Source organism: Phacochoerus africanus, chromosome 3 (assembly GCF_016906955.1).
Source record: "Phacochoerus africanus isolate WHEZ1 chromosome 3, ROS_Pafr_v1, whole genome shotgun sequence".
NCBI classification, from domain to species: domain Eukaryota; kingdom Metazoa; phylum Chordata; class Mammalia; order Artiodactyla; family Suidae; genus Phacochoerus; species Phacochoerus africanus.
The window spans coordinates 52,561,269-52,579,237 of NC_062546.1; the positions used below are offsets into that span (position 1 = coordinate 52,561,269).

General features: G+C 44.7%; 1 protein-coding gene and 1 long non-coding RNA gene across 5 annotated transcripts in view; one reads left to right on the forward strand and one right to left on the reverse strand.

The window, feature by feature from the left end:
• Positions 1–10,721: 10,721 nt before the first annotated feature.
• On the reverse strand, positions 10,722–11,467 carry LOC125122903 (uncharacterized). Its single transcript, XR_007133929.1, has 2 exons — positions 11,250–11,467; positions 10,722–11,065 (listed from the first exon to the last, which is right to left on the reverse strand). It is a non-coding gene; the product is annotated as an uncharacterized LOC125122903 (long non-coding RNA).
• Positions 11,468–11,648: 181 nt separating this feature from the next.
• Positions 11,649–17,969, forward strand: part of KAT6A (lysine acetyltransferase 6A) — a 107,943-nt gene continuing 101,622 nt past the window's right edge. For 2 of the 4 annotated variants that reach the window (XM_047771797.1, XM_047771800.1), the window contains exons 1-2: positions 11,649–11,785; positions 14,241–15,157. In XM_047771797.1, coding sequence (XP_047627753.1) covers positions 14,558–15,157 — 600 coding nt within the window. In that variant the 5' untranslated portion in view covers positions 11,649–11,785; positions 14,241–14,557. Of the gene's footprint in view, positions 11,786–13,871; positions 14,000–14,240; positions 15,158–17,969 lie in introns of all 4 variants that reach the window. The other 2 variants (XM_047771798.1, XM_047771799.1) reach the window with 2 other exon arrangements.

Below are 17,969 nucleotides of genomic sequence, written 5' to 3' on the forward strand. Positions count from 1 at the left end.
CTCGTGGCAACACTGGATCCTTAATCCACTGAGTGAAGCCAGGGATCGAACCCGCATACTCAGGGTTACGAGTAGGCTTTGCTACCACTGAGCCACAATGGGAACTCTGCCATTTTAAAATATAAACAAAAAAGCCAAGAATTTACTATGGGCTGAATGGAGGGGGTAGGGCAAAGGGTCAAGAGCACAGACTCTGGTCTAGAGCAGGTGTCTGGACTCAAATCCTGGCCATGTGTCCTTGGGAAAGTTGGTTAACTTCATCTTTAAGTTAGTGATGAGTAACAGTCTTTATGTCACCAGGATGCTGTTCAGACTGAGGTAATTAATATGTTTTAAGCAGTTAAATGGTGCTTACACAGAGTAATGCTATTTAAGTGTTTGCTAAATAAAATTTAAATGGAGCTAGACTTTCACTTGTACGGGATGAGTAGCGTTAGACGAAGCAGGTGATGTGGAGAAGGTGATGTCCTGGGAAGAGCACCCTGAGTGCATCCAGCGCCTTTATGCCAGACTGACACACACCCATGAGCCCCTGGCCAACTGGCCCATCAGAGGATGCTTTCAACACCTACGAGTAAGTATTCACAGTAACCACCTGACCTTTCCCTACTCTGAAAACCTATCCTGCCCTAGACAGGTTGTGTGGCCCCTGCAGTAGGAGACGGGAAGCTTGGAAACATATTAACTTTAATAAATATTTGTCTTAAAAAATATCACAATTGTTCTATGAAATTATATGTCAGTTAAAAATGACTGGTGTCCTTTGGTTGGCTTATTTCTTTTTCTTTTTTGTCTTTTTAGGGCCGCACCTGCGGTATATGGAGATTCCCAGGCTAGGGGCTGAATCAGAGCTACAGCTGCTGGCCTACACCAGAGCCACGGCAACGCCAGATCCGAGCTGCGTCTGCAACCTACACCACAGCTCACGGCAATGCCGGATCTTTAACCCACTGAGCAAGGGCAGGGATCAAACCCACAACCTCATGGTTCCTAGTCAGTTTCGTTAACCACTGAGCCACAAGACAGGAACTCCTTGGTTGGCTTATTTCTTTCACTCTTTTTCTCTTTCTCTCTTTCTTTCTTCCTTCCTTCTTTCTTTTTCCTCTTTCTTTCTCTTTCCTTCCTTCTTTCTTTCCTTCTTCCCTTTTTCTTTCTTTCCTGATGTCTCAGCTAAATCTTTAGGTTCTGGGTGCCTGGGTCACTGTTGGTCTTTTAGACGTTTGTTAGGGTTCTTAGGCCCTACCCGCCACCGTCACCTCTTCCATGTCATTACCACAAGCACAGACTCCCCAACAGATGAAGTAAGCATGAGCTGTTGCTTCTTGTTGTTTTGTCTGATAAGGGAAAAGTATCAGAGGTGGCTTGATCAAAACCAGGATTGTTCCAAATTTCTTTTACTTATCTGCTCAAAGTCAGAGGCATTAGGGAATGAAGATGCTGGAACTACCTAGAAAATAAACTATAGAGTTCTTTGGGGGGATAGGAGAGAGGGAAAAATCAGGGACAATTCCTGGATTTCTGGCTTGGGTGACAGGAGTGGTGGCACCATCAAGTGACTTTAGGAAGCAGAAGGAGCAGGCAGGCCAGCTCCATGATTTACAGGGCTTATCGAAAAAGGAAAATGCTGGTCCCTAGTACAAAGTGCAGGGAGAACACTTTGCTTTTCTCCATGGTGTTGATCTCAACTTGTCACTGGGGTATTTATTCCCTACTTAACACCACAATCTCTTCAGAGTAGTGATAAGTATGGGTGAGAGCAGACCCTCCCAGAAGATGAGGCACAGGGCCACCAGGTTACGCCTCCTGCCCACCAGGGATCAGCACCTCTGGAACCCAAGCTGGGCATCTCCTCTTCCCTTGAGGCTGCTGTCCCAACCCAGCCGCAGGTGGGTGTCCCCGCAAGAATTTTACTTCATCTTTTTGTCTTTTTTTTTTTGCCACACCCCCAGCATTAGGAAGTTCCCAGGGTAGGAGTTGAATTGGAGCTGCAGCTGCTGACCTACACCACAGCCACAGCAACGCCAGATATGAGCCATATCTGCAACCTACACCCAGCTCACGGCAACACCAGATCCTTAACCCACTGAACAAGGCCAGGGATTGAACTCAAGTCCTCATGAGTTACTCGTTGTGTTCTTAACCCATAACAGGAATTCCTTAAATCTGTCATTTTGCAATAGTTTTCTGTTTGTCTCATCTGTTCTTTGTTCTGTTTTTCTTCCTTTCCTCTCTTCTAAAGTAATTTCGTGACTCCATTTTATTTCTAGTATTGGCCTATTGGCTATATCTCAATTTATTATCATTATTCCTTTTAGTGGTTGCCCTAGAGTTTTCTATATATGTTTGTTTGTTTGTTTGTTTTGTTTTTCTTTATGGCAGCATCTGCGGCATATGGAGGTTTCCAGGCTAGGGATCTAATCGGAGCTACAGCCACGCAGGATCCGAGCCATGTCTGAACTATACCACAACTCATGGCAACGCTGGATCCTTAACCCACTGAGCAAGGCCAGGGATCGAACCCTCAACCTCATGGTTCCTAGTCAGATTCGTTTCCGCTGCGCTAGAGCGGGAACTCCTATAATATACTTCTTTAGCTTAGCACCATCTACCTTCAAAGAGCATGCAGTATAAAACCTTGCAATAGCTACTCCCATTTCCCCAGACAACCCCATCATCCACTTGACTTCTATAAAGGTTTTAAACTCCACATGCATTGTTATTAATTTGCCTTTAAAAAATTCATCATCTCATAAGGAGATTAATTTTTTAAAAAACTTTTTATTTATTTTGTCTTTTTTTTTTTAGAGCCGCACCTGCTGCATATGGAGATTCCTAGGCTAGGAGTCAATTGGAGCTGTAGCCTTCGGCCTACACCACAGCCATAGCAACACCAGACCCGAGCCACATCTGTGACCTACACTACAGCTCATGGCAACACTGGATCCTTAACCCACTGAGCGAGGCCAGGGATCGAACTTGTGTCCTTATGGATGCTAATCAGATTCATTTCTACTGAGCCACAACAGGAACTCCTATTTTTTTTTTTTTTAATTATACTTATCAGAGTTCCCATTGTGGCTCGGCGATAACGAACCTGACTAGTAACCATGAGGATGCAGGTTTGATCCCTGGCCTTGCTCAGTGGGTTCAAGATCCAGCATTGTCCTTGGAAGGTTCCCAGAAGGATGGAGAAAGACCCAACCCCCTCCCTTGAATGTGACTGTTCACCTTGGAGACCCGCTGTGGACATGGGTACAGCCCAGCACAAGATCTGCACCCTTTCTCGGAATGTAGAGCATAGATTAACCACCTACAAGGATTAACTGCCCCCTGTCACGGGACTCCACCACCTACCCCTCCCCACTTAACTTTGACTTTCCCCTCCTCCTACTTCGTCGTTCCTGCCACAAGTTCCGCCATGAACTCCAGCCACAGATTCCCACCACAGAGCCTTTATAAGCCTCGCCCTCCTCACAGTCAGGGCTGGTGCCATCTGGAGCTCAGCCCGTGCCCCTCTGATGCCTTAATACCTCTCTCTTGCTTTACCAACTTGGCCTTGTCCATTCCTCCCTCGGCAAACCTAACAGTCCTGAGCTGTGGTGTAGGTCACAGGCAAGGTTCATATCCTGCGTTGCTGTGGCTGTGGAGTAGGTCAGCGGCTATAGCTCCAATTTGACCCCTAGCCTGGGAAGCTCCATATGCCACAGGTGCAGCCCTGAAAATAAAAACAGAAGTTCCCAGGCTAGGGGTCGAATCAGACCTGCAGCTGCCAGCCTACACCACAGCCACAGCAACACCAGTATCTGAGCTGTGTCTATGACCTTCACTGCAGCTCATGGCAACACTGGATCCTTAACCCACTGAGCGAGGCCAGGGATTGAACCTGCATCCTCATAGATGCTAGTCAGATTCATTTCCACTGAGTCACGATACTACTTTTTGTCTTTTTTTTTGTCTTTTCAGGGCTGCACCTGGCATATGGAGGTTCCCAGGCTAGGGGTCCAATCATAGGTGAAGTCCCTGGCCTATACCACAGTCACAGCAACTTGGGATGTGACAACCTACACCAAGGCTCGTGGCAATGCCAGATCCTTAATCCACTTAGCAAGGCCAGGGATCGAACCCATGTCTCATGGTACTAGTCAAGTTTGCTAACTGCTGAGCCATGAGGGGAACTGGGAAGTTCCATATGCCCTAAAACAAACAAAAAAAAAAACAACAAAAATTGTATTCATCTACACATTTCTCACTTCCGGCACTTTTTCTTTTCTTTTTTGGCCACATCTGCGGCATATGGAAGTTCCTGGGCCAGGGATCACATCTGAGCTGCAGCTGCAACGTACACTGGGCTGGGGATTGAAAGCATGTCACTGCAGAGACAAAGCTGGATCCTTAACCTGCTGCACCACATCAGGAAATCCTCACTTCCAGGACTCTTAATATCTTTCTACAAATCCAAATTTCCATCTAATAAAGGATATATCATCTTCTTACTAAAGAAATGCTTTCAACATTTCTGGCAGTTCAGGTCATCTGGTGATAAACCATTGTAGATTTTTCTTCATGTGTCTGAAAAACTTGTTATTTGGCCCTCATTTCCAAAAGACATTTTTTTGCTGAATAGATTTCTTAATCTAAAGTTTTGTTTTCCATTTTCTTCTTGCCTGTATAGTTTCTAATGAGAAGTCTAATGTAATTCTTATGTTTGTTGTTTTATATATAAAAATGTCTTTTTTCTTTGGCAACTGTTAAATTTTTCTCTTTAACATTGGTTTTCAGTAATTTTACTATAATATGTTTTTGGGTGGTTATGATTTTGTTTAGTCTACTGGGTGTTCATCAAACTCCTTGAATCTGTGGGTTTGTTTTGTTTGTTTGTTTTTGTTTTTTGTTTTGTCTTTTTAGGGCCACACCCATAGCATATGGAAGTTCCCAGGCTAGGGGTCAAATTGGAGCTGCAGCTGCCGGCCTACACCACAGCCACAGCAATGCAGGATCTGAGTCCCATCTGAGACCCACACCACAGCTCGAGGCAACGCTGGATACTTTAACCCCTGAACAAAGCCAGGGATCGAACCTGCATCCTCCTGGATACTAGTTCGGTTAATTACTGCTGAGCCACAACAGGAACTCCTGGGATTTGTTTTATTTATACTTTTTTGTTTTGGTGGGGGGACACCCACGGCATGTGGAAATTCCTTGGGCCAGGGATTGAACCAGAACCACAGCAGTGACAATGCTGAATCCTAGGCCACCAGGAAACTCCTGTATACACTTTTTTGGTTCTTTCCCCTGATTTTTCTTCTCCAACATATGCAAATTAACATATGAGGGCCGCTTGGAAATAGCTGGGGTTCTACATATGAGCCCTTTGCCCTTTCTGATTCTCTGTCTTGCAAATGCTAGCTACCTTGGTTTCCTTCATCTTATACTTGCCTCCTCAACTCTACAGTATTTCTGGACTCTGTCTTGAGTCCTGGAATCTGTCTCAAAGCCGTAGGCTGGGGTCATTAGTTTGTTCAAATTGTTCACTTCTCTTGGTTCAGTCATCACTGTCCTACACTATCTAATGTAGCATCCAAAAGCTGTTACAATTTCCAGTTGTCAAGTTTTCCAGAGGGGAGAATAAATCCAGTTCCCATGACTCAGTCATGGTCACAGCAGAAGGTCTTACCTGGGGAGTTTTTTAAACCACAGAGCCAAGTTCATCTCATTCTCAAAGCTCAGATTTAGTAGGTTTGGTGTGGAATCCTGGAATCTTACTAAAATGGACTCAGGTGATTCTGATACACAGGCTGTGTTGGACCCTATCTCTCTCTCTCTCTCTTTTTTTTTTTTTTTTGGGTCTTTTTGCCATTTCTTGGGCTGCTCATGTAGCATATGGAGGTTCCCAGGCTAGGGGTCTAATCGGAGCTGTAGCCGCTGGCCTACGCCAGAGCCACAGCAACACAGGATCCGAGCTGCGTCTGCAACCTACACCAGAGCTCATGGCAACACCGGATCCTTAATCCACTGAGCAAGGCCAGGGATGGAACCCACAACCTCATGGCTCCTAGTTGGATTTGTTAACCACTGAGCCATGACGGGAACTCCTAGACCCTATCTCTTTGGCAAAGCTTTGTTCACACATTTTCTAAACATAAGAAAGGACAGAACTTTTTAAAACTTTTCCTGGTCTAACTCTGTGTGATAGGGTACAATTACGCATGCAGCTACAATATTAAACATCTATTTGAAGGCATCAGCGAGTAGCTGAGGCAGCCAGGACTTAAAAGGACACCACCTCAGAAAAGGGGAGACTACACGGAGAGGTGGGATGACATTCTCCAGCACCTTTGTCCCTCAGGAAAATTCTGGGCATAAGGCCAGAGTCTGAGTTTTGGAATAGAGCCATAAAGGATGCCCTGAGAGGCTAAGAGACCAGTGGGGATTTTGGCAGGTAAGCAAGGTTGGAGGGACAAAACTTAAAGACCAAAGAGGCCAGATTCCTCCTGAGAAGGGTAAGGTGAATAACTGAGCCTAAATCTCTGCCAAGCCACTTGCCAGATTCTGAAGATGCCCAAGACAGAAGGGTAAGTCCTGGGAGAGCAGAGTAGAGTTTTTTTTTGCAGTCTCACAGTTCTGAGGAAATAGATTTCAGTGTCCACTGGGGTCAAGGCCCCAGGGAACACAGACTCTCAATTGTAACCCCTAGAGGGCCATGCTGTAGGAGCAGCAGCAAAAAAGGAGTCGACCAGGTCTTGCCAAAACCTAACCTCAAGTTAAACTATTCTCTGGTTGGTTATGGTGCAGAGTTCTCCTAGATGCTTTGGAAAGGACAGGTGGAGCCCTCTCTGGATGAAGATAATATTAAGCAGTGCCTCTACAATTTTCATACTTAACATGTGGCACTCTATTAAAAATTGCCAGGCAGGTCAAGAGCTGGTTAACAAACACACAAACAAAACCAAAACCAATGGAAAGAAAATGCAATAGAAATAGACCCACAGAAGCTCTAGCTATTGTAATGATCAGAAAGACATTTAAAATAGCTAGGACTGGAAGTTCCCATTGTGATTCAGCAGCAACAAGCCAGACTAGTATCCATGAGGATACAGATTCAATCCCTGGCCTCGCTCAGTGGGTTAAAGATCTGGTGTTGCTGTGAAGGTCGTAGACACAGCTCAGATGCTGGTGTTGCTGTGGCTGTGGTGTAGGCCAGCAGCTGCAGTTGCAGTTTGATTCCCTAGCCTAGGAACTTCCATATGCTGCAGGTGTGCCCCTAAAAAGCAAAAAAAAAAAAAAAAAAAAGCAAAAAAAAAAAAAGCTAGGACTAGCTCAAGAATGTACTGGCAAATGTGGAGAAAAATAAAAAGATGGAATATCTCTCCAAATGAGTTAAATTTTATTATTATTTTTTAAGGCCATATCCACACCATATAGAAGTTCCCAGGCTAGGGGTCAAATTAGAGCTGCATCTGCCAGCCTATGCCACAGCCACAGCAAAGCAGGATCTGAGCCGCATCTGTGACCTAGAGTGCAGCTCACAGCAACTCTGGATCCCCAACCCACTGATCAGGGCCAGGGATAGAACCCGTGTCCTCATGGATATTAGTCAGGTTTATTACTGCTGAGCCACAATGGGAACTCCTAAATTTTATGAAAAAAATTTTTTCTTACAGCTGCACCTGTGGGATATGGAAGTTCTCAGGCTAGGGGCAAAATCAGAGCTGCACTTGTTGGCCTACACCAACAGCCACAGCAACACAGGATATGAGCTGCATCTGCAACCTACACATAAGCTTGCAGCAAGGCAGAATCCTTAACCCACTCAGCAAGGCCAGGGATCATACTCACATTCTCTTGGAGACTATGTTGGGTTCTTAGCCCACTGATCCACAAGGGACACTCCTAAATTCATTTTTTTTTAAATCCCATGAACATCCTAGAGCTTGGAAATACAATGATCAATATTAAGAACTGAACAGATTTAAGATAAGATTTAAATAGTGAGTAGAAACTATAAAGACTCATGCACAAAGAGGCAAAATATAGGAAATATAGATGATAAACTATGAAAAATTCTGACATAGTTATAATTGAAGTCTTAAAAGGAAAAGAAAGATAAGAAGAGATAGTGATCAAGATTTATCTAAAATGGAGAAAAGACATCAAGCTACCAGTTCAAAGAACTATATGAGTGGCACTCATCCCACCCATGAACCCAAATGGGATGAACACAAAGATAATCATATGCAGACACAAAGCAGGAAAACGGTTGAAAACTAACCCCCCCAAACAAACAACAAAAACTAAAAGGAGCCAGAGGAAAAAAGACATTACTTTCCCAAGAAATAACAAAGGAATGATGAAACCAGAGGACATCTAAAAAGTGCTGGGAAAAACTTGCTAAACTAGACTGGTATACCCAGCAAAAATATGAAGGATAAAATGAAGTTTACAGGCAAACAAAAATGGAGAGAACTTGTTACCAGCAGACTTGCTTGGAACAAAGGAATTATTCAAACAGAGAGAAAAAATTCCACTCATAAGCATACAAATACATATTGGAAGAAAGAGGAACATAAAGGAACATATAATGAATATTGACTGTACAATGATAACATCTTTTAAAAAAGTTTTATCGAAGTATAGTTAATTTACAAGGTGTGATTATTTCTGCTGTACGACACAAATCCATTCTCTCTTGCAGACTCTTTTCCCACTCAGATTATCACAGAATACTGGGTAGAGTTCTCTGTCCCATATAGCAGGTCCTGGTTGGCCAATCATTCCACATACCTCAGTGTGCATATGCTAATCCCAAATCCCTAGTTTATCCCTCCCAATAAAATCCCATGTGCTTTAAAAATATACGTACAATTAAAATACAAGACAACCAATAAACACAAAAGGGGAAGGGGTTATGTGGAGACACAATACTATCCTAAAGTCTTAGTATTTGGGGGGAAGTGTTGAAAGTAATCATTTAAAATGGAGTGTAATAAATCAATTGGGACTATTGTAATCCCTAAGACTTCTTAAAAGTGTAAAATTAATAAGCTAATAAAGGAGGTAAACGGTATACTTAAATCAAACGAAGGCAAACAAGAGAATTAGGGATATAAAGTAAATGGGCAAAGAAAATAATAGTAAGATGGCAGGTAAAAATCTAAACACAGCATTAATTATACTAAATGTAAATGGACTAAAAATTTTTCCTGTTGAAACAGGGATAGAGCAACCTTCCAATTTCAGGCTTGACTGGACTCTGCATAAAATGTAGTTAACAGATAGAACTGAAAAGGCAGGGATTCCTAAAGCTAACTATGGAAGGGGGAAGAACTTTGAGCTGCTAGCCCTGTAGGGCTGAATTCTGAGTAAACTGGAGCCCAGAAATGCTGCCCTTTCACTACCTTAATCTGTCTTTCTGCAAACCTTTTATTTTAAGAAGACCGCCAGAATGTGTCATTAAGTTATGCAAATATAAAGCAAAGACTCTCAATGGAAGCAGTTTGAAAAGCTAAACTGTGCTTTGTTGTTGCAAATTGTTTTAAATTCTTGCCACTGTGGGATTAAACTCCAGTTTAGTCTTTTCACAGGAGTGGCTCAGGCTAGTTTTCTTTTGAATTATCCAAAAACAAACACAACGCATCTCTGTATTATTTTTCTTCTGAAGACCGCATGCTAGTCACGTGAATAACTTTTCTTTCTATTAATATGACTTTATTTGTCCTCTCTGGGAAATAAAAACCTTAATTTATTCTTCTAAAAGATCATTTCCCCAACTCCTCTTGCTGTATTGCAAATATTTACAAATATTTTTCATTTTACCCGAGTCTAATCCATCTAGGACGGAAAATATCCTTCATATTTTTCTATCCCTAAATTTCCGTCCTAATGTAGGAATGTGGCTTGACAGTAGGTGATGAAGGGTGATTCAGTAAATCTTATCACACCACACCTGTTATCGTTGCCACTGCTAAGACATCAAATTGAAAAATATTGTTTTTATGTTATTGAGTGATCTAGACAGTCTATGGTATAGGCTAAGGATTACAGCGGAGAAAAACTATGGAGATAGGAAAGTATAGGTTGAGGCATAAACAAGGCAGGCTTGATTTGGGGATGGAAATCCTATCTTTCTCTTTTTTAGTTGTGCCCTTGGCATGTGCAAGTTCCTGGGTCAGAGATTGAAACTGAGACACAGCCGTGACAATGCCAGGTCTTTAACTCGCTCAGCCACCAGGAAACCCCTCACTCCCACCTCTTTCTTAGCGGGCTGAAATAATGTTCACCCACCAGTAACATTTTTTTGGAGTCTGTACTGCTTGTACAAACACGGTGCCACTGGCGATGCAAAGAGGCATCCTAGAAGAGAACATATCTGGGAATGCATTCATCAAAGGTACAGAAGGGCCACACAGCAAGAGCCCCGCGAAGAGTGCAAACGGTCACCTAGAGAAGTTCATAAAAGGAAGTAAACGCGAAAGTTAAGGTAGTGAGTGAGGGGATGGACTTTAAAAGTTAGGGCTGAGATAAAAGGAGGAGGTGCTGGGGAGGACCGCCTAGCAGGGGGGCACAAGGCCGATAAAAAGTACCAGTGGCAGGAAAACGCTTCCACACGAAGTCCTCACGCATTTTGCATGTCATTTACTGCCCTTCCAGTGAAGGCAGGGAAATAAAAAGTAAGGCTCAATCTCTGCCTCAGGAGTTTCAACTAAATGAAAGACAAAGAAACATCCATGCAGCCAGTATTGGACAGACAGGCCATGAAAGGTGCCCGTTCGCAGTTCAGCCATAAATTCTGACAAGAGCAACTCTGCGAAGGGCAGCAGCAGAAGACAGGCGACGGAATGAGACACTTCGAGGCTCCAAACTCAGATGTGTGCCACCCAACAGCTGTGTGACCTTGTGCGAGTCTCAGCACCGAGCCTACGTGGTTCTTCACAAAAATGGCTCAACAAAAAGTCCAACAAGTCTCTCGGAGTGGGAATGAGGTCATTCTGACGAGAGGGCCCCATGAGGTGTCCAACTTTCTGTCCTTCTCCCCTCTCATCGCACCTGCTCTTTTTCCTGCAAAGGGCTGAGGCGTGTGAGGAGAAGGAGAGACGGGAAGGAACAGTGAGGGCAGGCGGCCCTTCCCCGCCCTCCGCCCAGCTCCAGACCTCAGGCTCCGGGAGGCGCGGGGGGAGCGGGGCGCGGACATCGCGCTGCGGAGGGAGGCTCGGTGGCTGTAAACACGGGCGCCATCAGAGTTCAGATCCTACCGGATTTCCGCGCCGCACTGAAGCCTCCCCACCCGGGCGCTGCCCTCAGCTTCCCCAGCTGTGTAATGGGGAGACAGCAGCTTCTTCGCCCGGGTATCCGCCCGGCCGAACCTCGCAACAAGGGCGAGCTGGAGCCCCCGGCCGCAGGCCTCCAACCCCTCCAGTCCTCCTCCCACTTTGGCTTTGGCCTTTTGTACCGGCCCCACGTGACCGGCCAGGCTGGCTCTTCCCTTCTGCCCCGCCCCGCCCTCCGGCCCTTCCCGGCTCACGGCCCAGATCTTCCCGCTCCTCGGCCGCCCCCCTCCCGTGCGGCCCCTCCCTCCCTCTCCCCCTCGCCTCCCTCCCGGGCTGTTCCCGCGCCCTCCCCCCGGCAGCCGTTCCCTCGCGACGTTTCCCCTCCCCCCGCGGCTGTTCCGCCGCCTCGCCTCCCCTCCCCCCGGCCGGAGCTCACTGTCTCCAAGATGGCGGCCGTGTCAGTTTGGGGCATCTCCGCGGTCCGGCCCGGGGCCCCGGGAACCCGGCGTTCTCCGCCCCCGGTAAGTAGCCGAGGGGCCGCCCCCGGCCGCCCCCGGGCGTTGAGCCCGAGGCCGAGCCGCTCCGGGGCCCGCCCCGCCGCCTCGCGGGGCTGGTGGCCGCTGCAGGCCCCGCCGCGGCCTGTGCCGCCTCCCGCTGCTCTGCGCCAGGCCTCGGGCTGGGGCGCCGCGGCCGCCCCCTCGCGCCCGGCCGGCGCCCGGCTCCCGGGTCCCCCGCCCCGCGGCCCGCGCGGCGCTCGCCGCCTCCGCGAGCCGAGCCGGGGAGCTGGGAGCCGGCAGCGGGAGGGGGCGGCGGCGGCCGCCCAGGCCGCGGAGCCTCGGGCGGGCCGTGCGGCGTCCGGCTTTCCCTCGGGGCGCGCCCACCGGCCCGGCCCCTGCGCCGGCCGCCCGCCCGCCCGCCGCCGCCCGCCGCCCGCCGCCCGGCCCGCGCCTCCCCACCGCCCGCGCTCCCGGCGCTCGCTCTCCGCGCGGCGCGGAGGTGACAGGCGGCCGTGTTGTGGTGCCGAGGGCGCACGTGCGGCGGTGTGTCTGCCCGGCTGTCAGCCCCAGCGCCGGGGGCGGACGGCGGGCGGCTGTCAGCGCGGACCTGCCGGGCCCGCCCGCGCGCCGCCGCCCGGGACCCGGCCTCTGTGCGGCCGAGGCTTCGGAGGAGCTGGGAGTGCAGAGGTGCCGCTCTAACTCTTTCACGTGATTTCATTGTTAACTTACTCCTCGGGTTCTGTTCCCGTCTGCTGGGAGCCGCCAGCTCCCGGTTGGCGAGCCGCGGGCTGGTGCCGCTTCAAGTTTGTAAAGTTTCTCGCTCTTTAAAAAGAGAGCGCGAATCCGTGTTTGGGGGTGGGGGATGGAGGCCGGGCCAGGACTGTCGGAAGCGAGTTGAGCTTTCTCTTCAGCCGCCGGTGTACTTTCCGAGAGTTAAAGTTCAAGTCTGCAGGCGCTTTACTTTTGCAGACCTGGAGATGCGTTCGGAGCCCGGCCGGAGAGACAATGAGTGACTGTCATTCATTCTCTTGCCTGTGAGCTTCATCAGTTAGGACGGGCCCTGCTTCTTAAACTCGGCCGAAGCTGCTTATTTAGTTCAGCGTTACTGTCTCCATAATGAACTTTCTTGGAGGAGTAATACTATGATTTCTGACCTCTCGAGACTCTCACCAAAATGAAGCCTAGTGTTCTCAGGGGGCTTCTTTTCAGTCAGTTAATTTAAAAAAGTCTGGGCTCGGGTTTGAATGTTTACCTCGGCCTTTTCTTTCTTATCAGAGTTGATAGTACTATCAGTTTCCTCGTATCTGTTAGTTTTCCTTTTGATTTTAATGTCACTCTTAAGAGTAATTTCTCCGGGAGCCATTTTTCTAGCATTGTTTATGTTATAATGTAAATGCTTCTCACAATAAGAGAAGTTCTCAAAAACGTTTAGGTCAAGTTAAATCTGTTTTTGGAAGCAAAGGCGTTATTAGAGTCAGCATTCATTATTTCGATGATTTTAAAAAGATTGGCCTCTGCCAGATTGTTTTGTCTGAGAGAGTATTGACTTTGATCCTGAAGAGGCAACGTATGTGTACTTGTGTTTCTGTTTTATTCATTAATGTTCCTTTCAGGACAGCAATCCTGAATCTTTATGAGCTCTTCTACTCTTTAGACTCCAGACAGGCAATACATTTTTTTTTTTCTGTACTGTATATTTGATATGCGGTTTGTGCAATTGAACCCAGTGATTCTGGGCCTTTCTCATTTCTGGTTTATCTGTAGATTGGTTATGAACGTTTTGACAGTTGTTGGACTCCAGCATATTGAATGTTACTTGGAGAAGCTATCAGCATGTAATTCTTAAAGTTTGAATGAAGTTGGATTATTTTGAAATTCTTTAAACACTTTTACACTTGACTATTTTCAGTGTTTTCGTTGGGAATGTTTAAAGTGATATTGTACATAAAATACGAACTTGGTTTGCATTAATTGTACTTGTTTCTTTTAATTTATGAAATAGCTGAATTTTCCTTCTTGGTTTTTCTGCCTATCTTATGGACTATTTTCATCCAAATCTGAATATCTAGAATTTTGCAAGATGAAAGATGCACTCTTACTTTCATTGCAGGATTCTTTCTACTAAAGAATACTTGTTGAAGTGCGGACTAGTTTCTGGGGGAAAGATGTCAAGGAAGAGTTTCAGTTCATTGCCTGGTGAGCAGAGATGTGGAGTGCAGAGTAACCGCAACCCCTCTGGTTAGTTGTAGCCTAAGGTCATCCATAGTACATTTCTTATTGTGTCCTAGTTATTCATCTTCTTTTTCTTTTCTTTGTTATCCCAGTGGTTTCCATACATGATTGTTTTGGAATGTTGATAGAGACATGTTGAAACTCCTACAGGTGCTTAGTGAACACTTGCTATTTGAGTGCTTTGAAGACTGGGGTGTTTCTTTGAGTTTTAGCTTATTTATAATTTTTTGTTTTAATTGTCTTTCAGGCATAAGATGCACAGTTTTCTGCTGGGAATGAGATATTCTTGAGTTCTTACAACTTTATGAAGAAACCCATGTGTGGTGCTATTGAGAAATTTGTTGGGAAGTTTGAAGACATTACAAATAACAGATTGTTTTGGTTTCTGAAGTGAAAGTGGGGAGGCAGTCTATTTTGTGAAAGGAGGAAGGACTCAGGCCAGAAAACTTGTATGCTATGGTTAACTGGTTCCCAGCCTTCGGGAATGTTGTTTTCCATGGTGTAAAACTTGCTCAGCATCAGGATAAGGGATAACGACTCTATGGATATACAGAATCCTTCACCATGGTAAAACTCGCTAACCCGCTGTATACGGAGTGGATTTTGGAGGCCATCAAAAAAGTGAAGAAGCAAAAACAGCGTCCTTCAGAAGAAAGGATATGCAATGCAGTGTCTTCATCCCATGGCTTGGATCGTAAAACTGTTTTAGAACAATTGGAGTTGAGTGTCAAAGATGGAACAATTTTGAAAGTCTCAAATAAAGGACTCAATTCCTATAAAGATCCTGATAATCCTGGGCGAATAGCACTTCCTAAACCTCGAAACCATGGAAAATTGGATAATAAACAAAATGTAGACTGGAATAAACTGATCAAGCGGGCAGTTGAGGGCTTGGCGGAGTCCGGTGGCTCAACTTTGAAAAGCATCGAACGTTTTTTGAAAGGTCAGAAGGATGTGTCTGCATCATTTGGAGGCGGTGCTGCCTCTGGCTTTCACCAGCAGTTACGATTGGCTATTAAACGTGCCGTTGGCCACGGCAGACTCCTTAAAGATGGACCCCTTTATCGGCTCAACACTAAAGCAACCAGTGTGGATGGGAAAGAGAGTTGTGAGTCTCTTTCCTCTTTACCTCCAGTGTCACTCCTTCCACATGAAAAGGATAAGGTAAGAATGGCATATGCATCAGTGTTCACAGAGCTCACGGTAATGGCATATTATGAAGCCACATTTCTAGGAAGTGAAATAGAAGTTCCATTTGGTGTTTGGGAACTTTTGTGGAATGGTTAACTCCTGTTCTTTTATTGGTGAGTCCTAGGTGTGAGAGTGCAATAGATGCTAATTGTTCTGATACTTTGAGTATTTGATGCCTAAGACTCAAAGTGTATTGATCTCTCTAGAGGAACATATTTGGACTAGAATTAAAAAGTAGCATACAACTTAAAACTGTTCATAAAAGTTCTTATTCTACCTTACTGCTGAAGTTGATGAGCAGCCAAATGCTGGAGGCTCTGAGAACCTGTCTTCTTTATTTTTTCCGTTTTGTTGTAGATTATTAGACAGGAATGAGACTAATTCTCCTGACCATAGAAGTGGCTAAGCAGATTTAGCAATTCTTATTTCTGCTGTTTGCAGTCTTTTTGTCGCATATTATATTTGCATATGGTGAAGTCTTGAGTGTTATTATTTATGGCAGGTGTAATAACTGCTGTGGGTCAGGAGTACAGTATCCTGTAAAATTCTGGGGAGTTGGGAGTCTTGACACACAAATGTACGGTACTGTATTGTGTGTGTTTTGCTGTTATTTTGTACAGCTGGACGTATGCTGTCTTAACAGTCACTTCTGGCCCTTACATAGGCATTTGTGGATGAGGAGAGTTTTGTTAGTAGCTCCTTTTTACATTGACTTGGTGTCAGCTGTGAATTTATTTCAGATGCTCCAAATTGTAGTTCTGTGGAGAGTAGTAATACTTCAAGTTGTTGCACATCTTAGTGTCCACCCATAAAATAATCTTCGTTTTGCTTAAGATCATGAAGGCTACTTCTAGGGTGTTAAGATTGTAAAGTTAACATTGAATGAACTTTAAAATATTTGAGATTTGACTTAAATTCATTGCAGCTAATAACCCAGCAGGAGATTTTTGTTTAAATAGCAATTGAAAATTAAGGTTTTTTTCTTTTTCTTTTTGGATAAAGTTTTTAGAGAAGTATTTTAGGGTTAAATTTTCCCTGTGAACTTTGAAATAGAAGCATTATCTTACTGCCGTTACCTTTGAAATGATTCTAATGGAGTCATGAATTGATGACAATCCATTCATAAAATGGTTCTGTGTTATTGGACCTTTTATTAAGGGTGTAGTATTAAAAATTCAAGGTGGACAGGTAACTGAAATACATTATTTTGCAGTTTAGTGCTATAAGAGTTCTTATCTGTAGAAGTAAGAACTGTTTCTTGATCACATATGGCTGAAATTAAATATAATGATTGATTTTAACAACTGTTATCAAATGATCTACTGCTTCACTGCATGGAAATAGGAAATAATTTATAGTTTAGAATGAATTCTGTGAATTGAATATTATAAATTCTTGTTGGAATACTTGGTTGCTTGTATTTATTATAATTTCCTTTACTTGAATTTAATATTTATTTATTTAAGGGACGCACTGGCAGCATAGGGAAGTTCCCAGGCTAGGGGTCCAATTGGAGCTGCAGCTGCCAGCCTACGCCACAGCAATGATAGATCTCAGCTACATCTGCAACCTTGCACTGGATCCTTATCTCTCTGAATGAGGCCAGGAATTGAACCCGAATCCTCATGGATTCTAGTTGGGTTCTTAACCTGTTGAGCCACAATGGGAGCTCCCAATATTTTAGTATTTAAAAATATTAGCCATGCATTAAAATGTCAGTTGTGCTTTTTTTTTTTCTTTTAGCTTTTTAGGGCTACACTCTTGGCATATGCAAGTTCCCAGGCAAGGGCTCGAATTGGAGTTGTCGAATGTGCTGCCCTGTGCCATAGCCACAACAATGCAGGATCCAAGCCAAGGCTGTGACCTATACCAAAGCTCATAGCAACACCACATCTCTGAACCACTGAGCGAGGCCAGAGATCGAACCTGCATCTACATGGATACTAGTCGGATTTGTTTCTACTGCGCCACAGCAGGAACTCCACTTGTGTGTATTTTTTAAAGGTAGCAGTATAGTATAGTGTAGGACAAATCTAAGCCCTGTCACCCTAGGATTTTACTTTTGGAAAGGACTTTTTGATCTAATCCAACAATCCTTATTTTGCGGCTGAGCCTGAGACCTCTGCGTTAAGCTGTTTAACCCAGTAGATATCTGCTGGTTTGCTTTGGTTAGCGATCTCTCTTTGGTTACATAACTTTAGTGTATAGTATACAGTGTTGTTAACCAGAGTAACTAAATTTGGAGTATGCTTTTGGGAAAATTGAGTTTTGTTGAGTAGACTTTAATGAGTTTGTCCTGGGTTGATTGGGAATGAATTTCATGATAATATTTGTGAAATTAGAGTTGATGAGGTCTGCTATATGCTTTCAAATGGCGTCTTATTTTCAGTGGTACATATTGAGTGACTTTACCCAAAGATACAAAAAGCTCACATTAAACATAACACAGTGAACTCAATGGTATTATTCTTCCCATGAACAAATCTGTTCCTCTTACTGTATTTAACTACTTTCCTATTTTCTAAAAAACTATTCAACTGATTGATTCGCTATAGTGAAATGTAATAGTCTCAAAAAAGTTATCCATAGTGTTTCGATAGTTTTGGAGAAAGGAAAGTGTAGACCAGAAGTAGTTTCACTTTTAGGCATTAATTAATTCAGCAGATAGTTCTTGAGCACCTACTGTGTGTCTGGCACTCTGCTTGTGGAACTGAAATGGTATTAGCTGCTCTATATTGCACATGTATCTTCTGTCTGCTCAGCTGTAGGGTAAGAGATAAAGTTC